Source organism: Miscanthus floridulus, chromosome 3, assembly GCF_019320115.1.
Source record: "Miscanthus floridulus cultivar M001 chromosome 3, ASM1932011v1, whole genome shotgun sequence".
NCBI lineage: Eukaryota > Viridiplantae > Streptophyta > Magnoliopsida > Poales > Poaceae > Miscanthus > Miscanthus floridulus.
The window spans coordinates 149,014,540-149,032,428 of NC_089582.1; the positions used below are offsets into that span (position 1 = coordinate 149,014,540).

General features: G+C 43.1%; 1 protein-coding gene across 1 annotated transcript; it reads left to right on the forward strand.

Moving 5' to 3' along the window:
- Nucleotides 1-2,067: 2,067 nt before the first annotated feature.
- Nucleotides 2,068-3,090, forward strand: LOC136547496 (probable calcium-binding protein CML32). The gene has a single exon (XM_066539433.1). The coding sequence runs from the start codon at nt 2,190-2,192 to the stop codon at nt 2,796-2,798; it is 609 nt and encodes a 202-aa protein (XP_066395530.1). The 5' UTR covers nt 2,068-2,189; the 3' UTR covers nt 2,799-3,090.
- The last annotated feature ends 14,799 nt before the right edge of the window (nt 3,091-17,889 follow it).

Below are 17,889 nucleotides of genomic sequence, written 5' to 3' on the forward strand. Positions count from 1 at the left end.
CGAATAGAGTCTACTATGGCGATAGATGCCCCCATTCATCTCAAAGCACTTTCAGAGCTGAAAAAGGTTCACCAGTTTGTTGCTTAAAGATGGGAGCTTGGAGAGGCCAAACTGAACAAATACTGGACGACCTTCAGGAAAAGGTAAACTAACAATTACAAACTCGATCAGGTTTCCTGGTGTTCGGCAGAGATTCGTTAAGAAAAACAACAATTTTTGCGTGGACAGAAGTTAGAAAGAAACTCATAATTGAGAGACATCGATCTCAGCGCGTAGTTGTCGTGATCGTTGATCAGTAGTCTGAGACGATCGATTGGATAGCGACTGAAATATGTCCACACTGATGAGTATGAGATTGCCCAAACTGAGCGTTTCACGTGAAAATCTGGCAATTCGCTGTATCAATCATGCCTGATGTGCTACCAGAGCTAAACGAAACAAGAAGCCTGCGCCGGTTCTAGATTCTGGACAACGACGGCACTATGGCGAGAGAAAAAAAAGTTTTGGTCTCTCCATGGAAGTGAGAGATATCCTTAGGGTGCAGTAGTACATCCAACGATGTCCAAACTCCAAACCCATTCATCACTGAACAAGTGGAAATGAGAAGATATGACAATCTTTTTCGTGACCAGTGCGTTTTTAAAATGAACGATGATTGATGAATGATCTTTTATCCGATGAAAAACTTGTGAATGCCCTTTTTTTAAAAAAAGAAACTTGTGAATGCCCTTTAAAAAAAAACTTGTGAATGCCGGATTATCCAACATGTTCATTTTTTTAAAATTTTGGTTGGTCTAGTATGTTTATTTTCAACAAACCATCACTTTGCGTTTTGGGTGTAAATTTTGACCTTTGACTTTTGATTTTGATGATATAAAAAGATCGTGAAGATCTCTACATGACTATATACATATATCCATCCCATTTTATGACATTAAAATTCACGGGGAAATTCCAATTCGTCATTACTCTTTGTTCTGAATTCGGTGACTTCACTCCTCGTTTCTAACCTTGCACATTCTTAGCAAACATCACCTTGGTGGTTTTGGTGATGAGCATTTCAGCATTTACCATACACTAACCAACTGAACTAAGAAGATATAAAGATGAAAGCATCTTGGACTAAATTTAGCTATCCAAGTTGATACACATGTCCCATTTGAAATCATTTTCATAGTATAAAATGCCAACCAGTTGCCGGAGAGCTTATAAAGAAAGGAGACCATAACCATACTGAAAAATGACCGGACGGACGACCTCAAGAAAAGGGCGTCAGTCAACAATTATGAACTCTACCCAGTTGCCCGATGGCCGGTAAAGATTCGTTTAAGAAGAAAGAACATATTTGCTTTTGCACGCGATTCAGACACATCCCGCATCCCAGCGCGTAGCTGTCGTGGTCACCACCAGTCTTACAAAGACGAGGACAGAGATATATGGAGTTATGGACACACGTTTTCCGGAGCGTCCTCGCATGTGGCCGCCCTGTGCTCTAGCTTCTTAGTAATTCACTCGCTTCCTCAGCAGCCCAAGCACGGGCGGAAATGCGACGAAATTGCCTTCCATATGTTGCTGGACCATCGGCCATCGTATCGGCGGCAGCACATCACGTGAAAAAAACTGTCGATCCATCTGCTGTAGTAGTACCAATTACGTACGCCTGTGTGGCCAGCTGCCTGATTCCGGAACAAGAAGTATTCGCAGCGATGGCAGTCAGCGTGGGCGTGGCCATGGATTGGAAAGACGCTTTGATCTGGTCTCTCGGCGAGACAAAGATGCCTCCTCACCTAACCCCGGCGAGCTTGTGGTAGATGCTTGCTGGACCGGGCCTAGCTGCGACGAAACGCAGTACAAACAAGCTGAACAGTGCTTCGATTTGATTCGCGCGTTCGTCTGCATGCAATAATGCATCATGCATGGAAGTTTTAACGGTACTATATGTTTGGTTTGGTAGGCGATCAATTTCCCGGCAGGGTAGAGAGGGACGACGAAGCACACGGGCAATTCGGTCCGCGTCCCCGGGACGCGCTCCTCCCTCCCCTGGTCCCTGCTATAAACAGCCAGCGCTGTCCTCGCGCTGCTCCCGAAATAAAAGAAGCGATTTTGACACCACACAAATTAAAGGAGAGAAGGCAACGCAGGGCAGCCACCAGCCAGAGCGCGGCTCCGCTGAAGCACAAGCTTGAAGGATGGACACGAACCAGGGCGTGGTGGCGGTGGTGAAGCCGGCGCTGGCGAAGGGGACGCCGTCGGCGTCGTTCCGGCTCCGCAACGGGAGCCTGAACGCGGTGCGTCTCCGCCGCGTGTTCGACCTGTTCGACCGCAACGGGGACGGCGAGATCACGGTGGACGAGCTGGCGCAGGCGCTGGACGCGCTGGGCCTGGACGCCGACCGCGCCGGCCTGGCCGACACCGTGGGCGCCTACGTGCCCGACGGCGCCGCGGGCCTCCACTTCGAGGACTTCGACAAGCTCCACCGCGCGCTCGGGGACGCTTTCTTTGGCGCTCTCGCGGACCAGCAGGACGACGCCGCCGGCGCCGGTGCGGACGGCGGCAAGGGCGGCGAGGAGGACGAGCAGGAGATGCGGGAGGCGTTCAAGGTCTTCGACGTCGACGGCGACGGCTTCATCTCCGCCGCCGAGCTGCAGGAGGTGCTCAAGAAGCTGGGACTCCCCGAGGCCAGCAGCATGGCCAACGTCCGGGAGATGATCTGCAACGTCGACCGCGACAGCGACGGCCGCGTCGACTTCGGCGAGTTCAAGTGCATGATGCAGGGGATCACCGTCTGGGGCGCCTGAGCATCCATCTAAGTGTGTCAAGGCAGGGCAAATTAACCCAAGCTCCTGAAAACGGATCGGACATGGTGAAGATCGAGATGGCAATATGGGTAGTAGGTTAATTTCCTAATTAATTGTTCTTCCAGACTCCGTGTTTCGCCGAGACAGTGCTGCGACCGCGACCTTATTCTTGTCTTAGTAGTTGGCCTCATCCTTGTCTTGTGGCCTTGATGCGTCTCTAATTGTCTAGTTGTTGTGCGTGCTGGTGTTTTAATCTTGTTGTCCTTCACTGGTCTAGTGGCGGTGAGAATGCCCTCTCCTGTGTTTCTGACTGTCACATAACCATGGCATGGCATGGCATTGCTGAAAATTAGGCCTTTGCCAGTGGATGAAAATGTACTTATCAAACGCGGTTATTCTGATTAGTGTCTTGGGTTGATACTCGTGTCAGTTATTCCGCGATGTGATTGGGCTAAATGCCTAATCAGCTCCCGAGGTTCATGCATGCTCTGTTTTTTAATTAGTGTATGTAATAGGTTCATGCCCGGGACAGCTAAACTTTTATACTAAAAACACACGGATCACGTAATAAGATAACAATACTATAAAATTAAATATCAACGTTAAAGTGATATTTAATCCAAAAAGCAAAGTTCGTGAAATTAACATAATTACAGAGAGCGTAGTGTCACAGGCTCACAAACTCTACTGTGTAAACATTTCCATATTGCGGGCTAAGATAATATTTTATATCGACGGGAAGAAATCTCCGATATCCATTTCTTTCGTGCACCAATAAATACACGAATAAGTTCCGTCGCATCTCCATACCATCCTGTACACACGTTCGAGTATATATATAAATATTAGTGCATGTCACATGGGTAATACTATGTGTCTTGAAAAACCACTCACAAAACCTTAAAACAAAGTATGTTATACTCACCATATAAATATGTATGGCTTTAGATCTATTCCACGTAGACATATACTGTAGAATAAGGTATCAACTTAAGTGTCTGTGGCAAGATTCACCATCAGTAATATATAGAAATAGTTAAATTATATGTATTATTATTGCAAGCGACGGTGATTCTATGTTAGTTACTCATCTATGTCATCTGCAATGGTTTTTTTCACGGATGAATTTTCATTTGAACATATCCTCATTCCATCCAGAAATATGTATGTACTGCATTAAAAAACAGTAAAATCATAAATTCAATGATAGAACCACGTGAAACTTAGTGTATAAATAAAAATAGACATTTGAGCGATCAGAAAACAAAAAGAGATGGTGATCACCGTTTTTACGTCTAACCATATTAGCAAATATCCCTTAGTTTGTCTAATTTAAATATCCACGTACAACAACAGGCAAACTGACTAAAGCAACCGGATGAAAATTTGAGCCACTAATTTGTCACCTCTAAGTTCTGACCAACCAACACATCCTGCATTATTGTCACAGTTTAAAGGAAGTTGACACAAATATAGAATAGTGGCACCCTTAAATTCCCAAAACAAAGAAAAGGTACAGGCATTACCCTTCATTAGAGGGGAGTGATACGATACCCTAATCAATGAGACCTACTAACTCAACAGATGACCTGACGTATTTTCATGTACTAATCCAGAGCAATATACATAAGCTCAGCATTATCCGTTGTGACACCAGCTAAACCCAGCGTTTTTGCTGTTTCCTCCATCCGTCTAAGCAGCAGCTCAGTGTTGAACATCCCACCATGCTCAAAACAGTTGTTAATGTGATCCTCACCTGCAACAATTGGTGGAGGTGGAAATTTCCTTGCACCACCCACACTTAATGAACAAAATGGAATTCCTAGTGGAGCTCGTACAGGAATTCTCAATATTTCTGCAGACCTCTCTAAAGTGCTGCTTATACTTCTTTTCTGCAAAAGCATATTATTTCGTGGCAACTATTCCATCATCATAAGAGCCTAAATAAAAATATTACAGTGGTTAGTCAATAACTTAGCATATAATACTAAAATACTGTATAAAACAAAGTACACTAAAAAATACAAATAAAAAGAAGTATAAAAAAAGATGAGGAAGTTGTCCCAGAGGGACACAATTTCTTACATGGTAGCAAAAATCATGATAAAAAATAAATTGATGAAGGACTAAGGAAAGAAGCCAATTTAAGGATGAACTGAGACATTTTCGTGGTCCACGCCTTGTCCAAGAACCTGCCAAAGTTTTATTTTTTTTAATTTGGTCAGGTGTCTGAGTAGTGAGTACTGAATGCAGATGGTGCACGAGCTATATGTTGACCTGAATTTGTGGGCGTGGCAAAAGTCGCTATCCATGATCGCCCCACCTCGGCTGCAGTGTGGGCAAGATTGGAGGAGCCGAGAGGGCAGATTTGTTTCATCTTGCTTTGTAGTCTGGGCGGGATGAAAACGGATCGGATATGGACGGATATCACCGATATTACATTTGTTTTCATATTTCTGTCCGGATTCGGATTCGAATACGGATAGTGTCAACTGTGTCGGATAGGATACGATTGGATATCGACATCATAAATATGCGATTTGAGTATTCGGATACGGATACGGTATCGGATGTTGGATATCCGGACTCGGATACGGACAGATATCAACCCCTCTAAACGGATTCGGCTTCGAATACGGTCGGAAAATATCCGTACCGTTTTCATCCCCTACTGGCAACCCTGCTACTGCCAACAGCAGCAAAGCCAGCAAGGATGCAATGAAACCTAACTTTCATTAGTCTAGTAGCTTAGAACCTAACTAAATTCAAATTCACCTTTTACACACATTCAATTAGCATACTGCACTATAATCATGACGATGAACAAGTAAGGACCTTAACAAAACAGTATTGGTTAGAATGAAACCAGCTCACTGCATCTACAAACCAAATTTTCAGAGGCTTATACAGACCTTAGCTTGTTCTAGTGATTCATGTCCTTCCATTGCTTCCGGCATTGATGTATGGCTTCCTCTATGCTGGACTTTCGGTTCTCTCTATTGTTCTAGAGCTCAGATACCACGTAGCTGTCGCTAGCATTGTACTCATTGATCTCAAGCATTAGTCATGGCCTTGTACACCTCGCCTCGCCAAGTTGTTCCTTTAAGCCCACCAGCTTCTCATCCTTGTCATCGATGATTAGCTGAAACACAACACATCAGATTCAGGTTAGTGTTGCCAATTTGCCATGCTGGAGTGCCTGAGTGATTAACACACTTGATTTGATCAAGTCTAACCTGTTATAATAAATAGTATACTGCCCGTGCTAACGGGAGACAATACATACAATTGATTTGGTGATAAAAGCTAAAAAGAGAAATTTACGCTTCCATTAATAAAGTGTTCAAATGGCAAAATACAAGTGGAAACAAGTTTTGTATTGATATCAGAAAAATGCAATTTGCAAAAGATGTCAGATTATTCATTAATTAGCAGCTTGTACTCTCTATAGTCTGTACATACTTTAAAATTTATATTGATTGATGCAAAATAAAAAAAATGGATTAGTGATACTGATGCACATGCAAGATGTTTTGAGATTTATGTACAATGATTTCATTTTCTAAAATAATGGATCACTGAGAAACATTAGCTGTGTCACAAATAGCCAGCACATCACAATATAAGAAAAGCAGAGATAGATAGGAATAAGTAGGAAACAACATCAGGGCATGAACAATTCTGGTGTTGAGATCCCCTCCAGTGCAGACTTGGATTTCAGAAACATGACCACATGAATGTCATTGCTCTTTCAAATACTCTGCCTCCACACGCAACCTGCAGCACAGTTTTAGCTTCACATCAAATACCTCCGCTCAGTCTGAGGGCCTGTTTAGATGCCGAAATTTTTGGCAAAATGACACTGTATCAGTTTCGTTGTTATTTGGCAATTAGTGTCCAATCATAGTCTAATTAGGCTTAAAAGATTCGTCTCGTGGATTTCGTCTAAACTGTGTAATTAGTTTTATTTTTTATTTATATTTAATACTTCATATATGCGTCCAAAGATTCGATGTGACGGGAAATCTTGAAAAATTTGGCATTTTGAGAGGAACTAAACTGGACCTGATGTGGAACAGCTTTGCAAGATGTAATTTTTCCCCTCACCTGGATCGTCTCTGACGAGTGTGACAGCATCCCTATGCATAGTCCCACCTGATTTAGGCAACATGGTTCAAAATTGCAGTAAACACGTCCTTGTTCACCACTTTGATCCTGTCAATGCACCAATGGCACCTCAGTCATATACATTTATCTCTATTCTTGTCATGTGTCTAAAGAATCATATACAAATCATAGCATTAGTCCAACCGCTAATTCATTTTTATAGTTGGTTCTGTAGTTCAGGAAAACAAAACTTGTATGTAAAATTATGTTCTGCCAAAGAATAGAAGCCATATTAATGATCATATATGTGAATTTGAAACCATGAATCACCTTTGGAATCACAATAATGATATGTTGATGTTGTAGCTCCTTACAGTCGGTGTCCAATTCGAACAATCAGCAGCACGCCAGAGCGATGCACTTTGCTTGGCATAAAGGCAGAGTGTCTATTAAGTGGCATATGGTTACTGATAGACTTTCACAAACAGATCGGTAATTACTTACCTGAGTGCCTGTGCCTTAACTTGCTGTTACCAGCGCCGCAGGCTCCATACAGTTATTTGAACAATCTACAATTCATCAAATAACTTATCATCATCCAAACCCAGTAAATAAACATAGGTACCAGTATACCAAAAAAGGAGGCGAGGGAACTGAGCTTCTAGGCTAGGAGGTAGGACCTAATTTTTTACTATTTAACTCTTTTTTGAATAAAATTATATTTGGCCTCCTGAGAGACTTAAACTCATCTTTAGACCTTGGTCGGCGCCATGAGTCCTGGCACCGAAGTAACACGTCCTGGCGCCACAGATCTTGGCGCCGAGGTACCTGACCGTGCACAGAAGAAAATCCTACGTGGACAGTATCTCGGCGCCATGTACCACAGATCCTGACGCCGACCTCAGCACCACGAACTCTGGCACCGAGCATGAACGTCTACGGCGCAGAGGCTGCGTGCCAGGCAGTGCCCAGCCCTGCTCCTCTGTGCCTTTGTCTCGAGAATCGCGGGAGAGAGAGAGATAAGAAAGAGGACATAGAAGAAGCAGGCACCGCCGTTCCATCTACGAGTGGACTGCCATGCCCATACCACCTACTCCTGCTCCACACCCAGAAAAAAGCCACGGGTTCCGCCTAGCTGGTGTTGCTGCGCCCAGTCCGCAGCCCCTGACACGACGCGCGGGTGGTCGTCTGTCCCTGTGATAGGAGCCACAGTACTTGGAGCAGTAGTGGTCCAGGGCAGTGCCGCTGATACGAGCCGCTAATAGGAGGCAGGCACAGCAGTGTACTATGCCACTAGCAGCTGCTGCTGCCGTGTCCATCTTTTCTGCGAAAAGGGACACAGATGGGAAGGGCGGAAATGAGCAGAGAGCCAAAAGGCCTAGCTGCTAACCGGTGCCAGTCATCTTGAATAGCCTTCACAGTGGGCATGGCAGTCCACAGTCCACACCCATAGGCCACAGTGGGCAGGTAACATGCCGGGCCCTTTTGCCGCCTCGAGTGTCGCACCCGCGCTGTTTCAGAGGATGGAGAGGTGGTGGACGTCAAACCTATGCTGCGTGGTTCCGGCTCACTGGTGTTGCTGTGCCCAGTCCTCCGACTGATTTGCTTTAATTATCTAAGTAATCAACATATCAACCTTGGTGCTTTTCAGTCTGTGGTCTTTCGTTAGCTTATACTAGTACATATACAGTGCCCTTGTACTAGCGCATTAGTATTCACATGCTGTGGTCTTTCATTAGTTAGATTTTTCATATTGGTTTTGTCAGGCTCAACTTTAGGAAAACGTGCAACACTTTCTGAATATGGTCCTCTTTCTGTTCTGATCGGTTTGTGCTTCTCTGTTGATTGAAAACAACTGAACAATTTCAGTATTTATTGCCATCAACTGCAACTGATCCATTGGTTTTTGTGTCCCTTTTGCATGTATGCTCCTCTTTCTGATGATAAAACTGCCTTTTTCATTTCTTGGAACTCATCATCACCACAATTTTTTAATTGTTGAAAACAGTTCCCGAGCGCCTGGCACTGCCTCGGACCACTACTGCTCCAAGTACTATGGCTCCTATCACAGGGACAGACGACCACCCGCGCGTCGTGTCAGGGGCTGCGGACTGGGCGCAGCAACACCTGCTAGACGGAAACCATGGCTTTTTTCTGGGCGTGGAGTGTAACACCTCGGGTGTTTAAAATACTAAAACTGTCATATCATCATATGCATTGCAAAGCATTTGGCATTTGGTGAAAACTTTGAGATGCATACACTAAAACAAGTTTATATTCATGTGGTATGTGTTGAATTGTATTGTTTGACTTAAATTGAAAGTTTGTTTGGATTTTTGAATTTTTCGAGAAAACCCCTGATTTTCAGCATTTAAATCCTACCCTGAAAATCCATTTCAAAATCTAAGCATATTTTGGGGTTGATCCCAAAAGCAAAAGTGTAGAGCTTGGCAAGTTAAGCAAAGTTTATTTTTGGAGTTTTTCAAGTTGTTTAGAAAAATTTTGAGTAATTCAAAAAGGCGTAATTCGTTGAAATATCCCCTATTTGAATTTAAAAGATCATTTCAAAATCTAGACCGAATTAGAAGATGGTTATAAAAGCAAAGTTGTAGAACTTTTGATTTTGAACAACTTTTGTTTTTGGAGATTTTTGAGTTGTTATGAAAATTTGAGAGTAATTGTGAATTTTGGCGAATGGCAATTCTGTAATTTGGATGAACAGTGTCCACCGCCGAAGCTACATGGCCGGCGATCTTCGGTTTGCTTCCAGGCGCGGTCGTGGCCGTCTTTGGCGTCGCGCTGGCGCGGTGAAGGCCACAGCGCAGCTTCCTTGAGCTTCTGAGCCGTGTTATTTGAACCGAGGCGCCGTCGTCGTCGTTCTTTCCTCTCCTCTGTTTTCTCCAGTCCGCCACCGCTCATTCTCCGTCGAGCCCTCGTCGTCGAACCAGCGCCCACGCCATCGCAGCAAAGTGTGTCCCAGCTCCGCTAGTTCCTTGCGCACCCAGCCAGCTAGCTCTAGTCGCTTGATTTCGCCGTGAACTCACCGTTCATCGTTTTCTTCCTCGCGGCCGGCAGCACCACCGTGGTGTGCGCGTCGCCGTGGCCAGCACGTTACGGTGAGCCTCTGCTATTTCTGACTCTTGCTTCAGCTTCGTCCTCGATGCCGTGGTGCTTTGTGCCCGGTTGATTGACCATTTTCTCCACCGCAGTCGTCGGAGCATCGTCGTCGTCGGAAATTTGCTCCGCCGTGACCGCTGTGACCGTCGAACCGTGTCTCCGTTGCTTCTCAGGCTCGGCCAGCGACTCCAGTGTGTTCGGGGTGAGCTTCCTGGTTCTACCCAAGTTGTTTGTTTCATCGTTACCGAGCTCCTATCGCCGGCGTAGTGCAGCCGCGCTGCCGTGTCCGCCATGGCCGTCGTCATGCTCATGCGCTGTTGTAATTGGTCCCGATTGTGCCACCAATCGACGCGTAGAGGTGTAGGGGTCATTTCAGTACCTTGGTCGTCGCCGTTGAGCTCGCCGTCGGCGAGTTTTCGCCGGTCAGCGCGCGTGTCGCCGTGGTCCAAGCGCGAGGTTAGGAAGATGACATGTGGGACCCGGTTGTCAGTGACTCAGCGTTCTAAGTGGATTTTCTATTTTTCAGAATTAAATGAATAGTGCTATAATTTGTTATTTTTGTGTAGAATTATTTAGAGCTCCAAAAATTATGAAAATTTTTGTGTGAATTCTCTATGATGTATATTATATGACAAAAATTTGAAATATTGATTTCCAGTATTTTTGGGGTATGATAAAAATTGCTCAATTAATTAATAAATGACTTTCCATGATTTTTCTAGGCTTATTTACTTGTCCAAAAATTATGAAATTTGTTTTGCCACTTAGTTATCATGTAATGAACATTTACTAAAATTTTGAGCTCAATTAGAATAAGTTGATTTATTTCATAATTTTGAATTAAATAATTAATTCATAAAAGCAAATAGTAACCTTTAATGATTTAGGTTTTGTTTGAAATTTTGGATTGAGTGATGACCTTGGGTCATTAGTTGATAATGATCCTTGGCAGTTGATGTATGTGTTACGAAAAGATTTAGTTTGTTTGACTTGCAACTGTACCGCGAAGGAAAGTTGTATTCAAATTCTTAATTTTTGTATCCATCATCGAGCATCATATTTCGTATTCCGCATCATGTTAAACATGGCATTGTTATTACGTGTAGTGAACGAAGGTGAACACGTGGTAGTTAATCAAGTTGTTGAGGAGGTTAATCCGTCTGTTGAGGTCGGATCGAATACTTGTGAAACGTACGCAGGAGCCGGACTTTTCCGTCAACGAAGGCAAGCCCCGGATGCATACAACCCTACCTTGTGTTTTACAAATTAATTTCGCTTTTGCTTTCGTTACTGCATTAAGTGATTAGGAGTTAAGTAAGAGCCTAATTGGTGCATTACCATCCCTTGTTATTCCATATTTACCATATTACCAGTTTTTAAACTCGTATATGCCTAGTTTTGCTTAGCTATGCGTAGAACGATGAAAGTCGGGTGATTACCTGCCACCTGCAAGTTTTAAATGGAACATTGGTTAATTATGTTAGCATGTGATATGGGAATGTGGAGTAATAAATCTAGACCAGGGCGGACTCGGGGTGTGTGAGCCACAAGACATGGAGGTCTTGTGAGCGGGTTCTTTCCGCCTGTGTCGATTAAGGCACGTCCGTTGTTGAATTGCATGAGGTGAGAATTTGTAGTACTAACCACATACTCTGGTAAGCCTTAACTTGGTAATTCTATTACGAGAATGGCTACTCGCGCACTGGGAGTGGAGAGATGGCGGGAATAGCGTGTACCCTCGTGGCTGGAATGTGGCCGGATTTGAGGTGTGCTGTATTCTCGGGTGGCGCGGACCCGTTCTTGCTTTTAGAGGATCCGAGGGTAGGTTGATATATGTAGGTCGGGGACCTGCATATGTCGTGTGGTCTGGAATCCCCAACTGGGTTTAATCGGTTCGAATCGTCGTTGCTCCTCGGTTATGGAGACTCAACTCACTGTTCATCATCGTAGAATTAATAACTAGAACTTGAGAATGGTTGATGAAGGTGTTGGATATGAAGTTTCATGATCTCATTACGGATCATGTCATCTTTGTATATGATTTTATGAAGTTTAAATTGTTGAAATAAAGAACTTTGTTGAAAGAGCTTTTACGCAAAATAACTTTGATTATTGCTAAAACCATACCTTGAATCCCTGAGCCTGCATTCCTGAGTTCTATCAATTTTTATTTCGGTTAAGTCTTGTTGAGTACTTTTGTACTCAGGGTTCGTTGACCCTTGTTGCAGGTGAGCCTCATGAGCAGATCTGTTTTGGATCGTGCTGCATGACTATCGTTCGTTCTGACGATGAGAAGTAAATGTGTGATCCTTGGGCAGGATGTTTATTTTGTGTGATATGTCTATATTAATTATGCCACTCCACTACTACTATGGTTTGTAATAACTATCAAACTTAGTTTGTAAGGTTTGAAACTACTATTTTGTAAATTATGTTATTGTAAGACTTCCGCTTGTTTTTACTCTGGTTTTGATATTTGAATAAATGTTGTAATACTGCAATGACTCTGTAACGTGATCCTGCTCGGAAATCGTGGATGATTCGGGGTTCCCCGGGGACACCCGACAGTCTTCTTAAGTTACTAGGAACATATGCATAGTCGTCAGAGGTCGTTGGACAGTGACAGGTGCATGTGGGTCCTATAATTTAGGAGGTTCTGCCACAGAATGGTATCAAGCGCCATCGTTACAAGGTTTTTGTTGTATTGTTTTACAAAAACTTCAAAAGGATTTGGATGACTAAATTTAACTTGATAATTTGGTCCAAATTGCTTCTGACTTATCTTATTTCTTTCTCACCATTCCTTATTTGATTAAAAGGGTCTTGTGTGGTGGAGTAGTAATCTTACTATGCCCTATATAAAAATAAATGTTGTTTATGTGCATTATAAACTTTGATGTTTTTGTTCGTAAGAACGATTCATGCATCATTATTAATTCACTCGTTACTTCCTTCACCTATTAGTCTGGAGTTGAGTAGTGAGACTGGTTTGAGTAATGTAATCCATCATAGCTGCTCTTTAGACTTTGATCAAATGGTCTTACTTGGATTAAATTGGTTTCCTACAGTATGGCTCGTGCCAAGATGACGCCCCGTAAGTCCACTGGACCCAAAGGAGTTCCTCGTCACCAACTTGCCCCTAGAAATGATGGTGCTAGCAGTAGCAGTTCTAGGCCTGATCCCCAAGCAGAGATACAGAGGATTTCTGCAGAATTAGCACAAGCTACTAGAGATAGGGCTTTGGATGCTATACAGTTAGGAGAATTACAGGATCAATTGAGGCGTCTCACCACCGCACATAGGAACTGCGAAAGCATGCTAGTTCGTACGGTGGAGGGACGAAATGAGGCTTGGCATAGGGAAGATGTAGCTAGAGCTAGAACTCATGAGCTAGAATTCTATGTAGAAGATTTAGAAGAACATAATACCTATCTACATGAGGAAGTTCATAGGCTTAGCAATCTACTAAACCCGAATCATGAGCCTCAAGCTGATGCCATGGACCCAGGTGTCATCCTTGCTGATGAAAGTGAATCAGAAGAGGAAGAAGAAGAAGATCCTGAAGAATTAGTAATGATAGATGAAAGTGATGATGAAGGCGGTAACAATTCCGGAATGGATACCGAGCCTGAAGTTTGAAGTAATCACGGAAAGGAGTAGAGTTGTGTAATAGAAGATCTAGTTAAGCTAGTAGTCTTGTTTAGATGTGTTCTTGTGTTTAAATAAGTGGCATCGATGTAATGCGGGTAGTAAGCTCTTTGATCTTTGAATAAAGACTTGTGAATAAAGTTTGGTTTGTTATGAACAGATGCGTCGTACGCGGGGATCGCATATTCCTGGTACTTCACAAGATGATGATGATATCCCCAACCCACCACCGATGCCGACCAATCTGGCTGATGCTATCGCTGCATTAGTCAATGTGACTGTGGAAAATTCTCGTTTGCTTCATGAGATGGCTCAAAGTAATCAGAATCAGATGCATGGAAACCGTGGCCGCAATCATAACAGGCATGAGGCTACCTATGTGGATTTCACGGATACAAAACCCCCGGTGTTCACCAAGGCAGATGAACCACTGGAGGCTGATGACTGGCTTAGGACCATGGAGCAGAAATTTGATCTTATTCACTGCACAGAGTTTCAGAAACCGGTGTTTGCTGCCCAGCAACTTAGAGGTGCAGCTGGTGCTTGGTATGCAAATCTGATGGCCATGCAGCCCGCAGGCATTCCGTTAACTTGGATAGAATTTCGCACTGCTTTCAGAGCCCATTATATCCCAGAAGGAGTGATGGCTATGAAGCTGGATGAATTCCTTGCTTTGAAGCAAGGAGATCAAACCGTAATGCAGTATGTGGGAAGATTTAATCATCTGTCGCAGTATGCATCTGAACATGTCAATACGGATGCCAAGAAAAAGAAATGGTTCATGAGAGGTCTGAATACCAAACTGTAGACAATGATGATAGCCTGTACCAATATCACTTATCATGAGGCAGTAAATATTGCAATTGCTTCAGAGGCAAAGTATCGGCAGCATAAGGAGCTCAAGAAGAAAAAGAATGTGCCGTCTGGACCTTTTGGTGGAAACCAAAAGAGGCAGAGAGTGATTTATCATCCAGTAAACCATTATCGTCCTCCTTATCGTCCGCCACAGTTCCAAGCCGGGCAACAGTCAAATGTCCGTCCTGCTATAACCTATCCGAACTCACAGTCAACCAATGCTTCTGGTGGCAATGCTCCAACATCCCAGGGTCACAACTATCCGTGTTACAATTGTGGAAGGACTGGTCATTTCTCCAGGGAATGTCCATATCCTAGGCAGGCTAATCAAAATTATCAGAAGGCCCCTGCCAATCAACAACAGGGTCAAGCACCAAACAAGAACCACAATCAGATTGCTCAGAAGGGCAAAGATGAGAGGAAGACAGGAAGGGTTTTCTATATTCAAGCCGGGGAAATTCCTGAAGGGGAGCCAGTGATGATGGGTATGTTTCCTGTCGCCAATCACCCTGCAGTTATACTTTTTGATTCTGGCGCATCGCATTCATTCATCAATAGAACATTTGTTATGAAGTATGAAATTTCAATTGGGGCAACAAAGGAAAGTTTCTTTATACAGTCGCCCGGGGGACGTCTGTGTACTAAGGAAATGGTATACCAGGTACCCGTAAACCTGGGTGGGCATATTTTTCCCACTACCATGATTATCCTTAAGGATCAGGATATAGATGTAATTTTGGGAATGAATTGGATGTATCAGCATAAGGCTGTTATAGATGCTTTGAATAGGACCTTAAGAGTGAGTTTGCCTGATAGTAATTCTCAACTTCTCATCCAACTTCCAACCCTAAGAAGATCAGTGAGCAAGATTTGTGCAACTGCTGTCAAAGAGATTAGAGATATTTCGGTAGTGTGTGAATTTCCGGATGTGTTTCCTGAAGATTTACCCGGTCTACCACCCGATAGGGATGTACAGTTCAATATAGAGTTACAACCTGGAACAGCTCCGATTTCTCGGAGAGCTTATAGGATGCCACCTAAGGAATTGGCCGAGTTGAAGACTCAGTTACAAGAATTGATTGAGAAAGGGTTTATCCAACCTAGTTCTTCACCTTGGGGATGTCCGGCAATTTTTGTGAAAAAGAAAGATGAGACCCTGAGGTTATGTGTTGACTATCGTCCGTTGAATGAAGTGACCATCAAAATAAGTATCCATTACCTCGGATAGATTTGCTTTTTGATCAGTTGGCCGGAGCCAAAGTTTTCTCCAAGATAGATTTGAGATCAGGGTATCACCAAATTAAGATAAAGCCTGAAGATATTCCCAAAACGGCATTTACCACAAGATATGGGTTATATGAATACTTAGTAATGTCTTTTGGTTTGACAAATGCTCCCGCTCATTTCATGTATCTGATGAACTCAGTATTCATGCCTGAGCTAGACAAGTTTGTAGTGGTATTTATAGATGATATACTAGTATATTCCAAGAATAAGACAGAACATGCAGAACACCTCAGAATTGTTCTGACTCGTTTGAGAGAACATCAACTATATGCCAAGTTCAGCAAGTGTGATTTTTGGCTTAAGGAAGTGCAATTTCTTGGACATGTCTTATCAGCCGAAGGAGTTGCAGTTGATCCTAGCAAAGTGAAGGACGTGCTTGATTGGAAACCGCCAACCACAGTTCATCAAGTTCGGAGTTTTCTTGGATTGGCGGGGTATTACCGTCGGTTTATTCCAGAATTCTCTAAAGTATCAAAACCTATCACTGAATTGTTGAAGAACCAAGTCAAGTTTGTCTGGTCATCAGATTGTGAAGAGGCTTTCCAGACTTTGAAAAGGCTGTTGACTACTGCACCAGTGTTAGCCCAACCTGACATCGAGAAGCCATTTGATGTTTATTGTGATGCTTTAGGTATTGGTATTGGATGTGTGTTGATGCAAGAAGGCCGAGTCATTGCCTATGCGTCCAGGCAACTTAAGCAACATGAAGAACACTATCCTACTCATGATTTGGAGTTAGCAGCTGTGGTTCATGCTCTAAAGATTTGGCGACATTACCTGCTTGGTAATATGTGCCATATTATACACCGATCATAAAAGCTTAAAGTATATCTTCACTCAGTCAGAAGTTAAACATGCGACAAAGAAGATGGTTAGAACTGATTAAGGATTATGATTTGGAAGTACATTATCATCCGGGTAAAGCAAATGTGGTTGCAGATGCCCTTAGTCGCAAAAGTTATTGCAATTGTCTGACAGTGAGAACAATGGGTTTGAATTTATGCCAAGAAATGGAGAAGTTGAATGTAGAAGTAATTCAACAAGGAAGTTTGACCAACATAATTGTTGAAGTTACTATTCGAGATCAAGTTATTGCTGCTCAAAAGGAAAACAAGGGTATATCTCATATCAAGGAAAGAGTCAGGGATGGAAAAGCAGAATGTTTTAGTATAGATGATGAAGATGTGTTATGGTTCAAGGATCGCCTGGTAGGTACCAAAAGTTCCTGAGTTGCGGCAGTCAATTCTAGATGAGGCACATGCTACTAGGTTATCTATCCATCCGGGAAGCAACAAGATGTACCATGATTTGAAGCAAAGATTCTGGTGGACTAAAATGAAAATAGAGATTGCTAGATATATAGCGAAGTGTGATACCTGTCAAAAGGTGAAAGCTATACATTTGAGGTCTGCTGGTGAATTACAACCATTACCTATTCCATCTTGGAAGTGGGAGGACATCAGTATGGATTTTATTGTTGGTCTACCCAAGACATCAAAGGGATTTGACTCAGTATGGGTTATTATAGATCGACTCACTAAGTCAGCACATTTTCTTCCAGTCAAGACCATATATCCTACGATCCAATATGCTAAGATGTATTTGGCAAGAATCATGAGTCTCCATGGAGTACCCAAGACTATAGTGTCAGATAGGGGTACACAATTTGTCTCTAGCTTTTGGAAACACTTACATGCTTCGTTAGGTACCAAACTTCTGTATAGTACAGCTTATCATCCGCAGACGGATGGGCAGACTGAAAGAGTCAATCAAGTACTTGAAGACATGTTAAGATGTTGTGTCCTTAACTATTCTAATAAGTGGGATGATTGCTTACCTTTGGCTGAGTTCTCATACAACAATAGTTATCAAGAAAGCATTAGAATGGCTCCATTTGAAGCACTCTATGGTCGTAGATGCAGAACATCATTGAGTTGGTCTGAGCCAGGAGAGAGAAGATTCTTTGGAGTTGACCTTGTGAAAGAAACAGAAGACAAGGTTAGGCAAATACAGAATAATCTGAAGATAGCTCAGTCCCGCCAAAAGAGTTATGCGGATAGACGACGGAGACCATTGG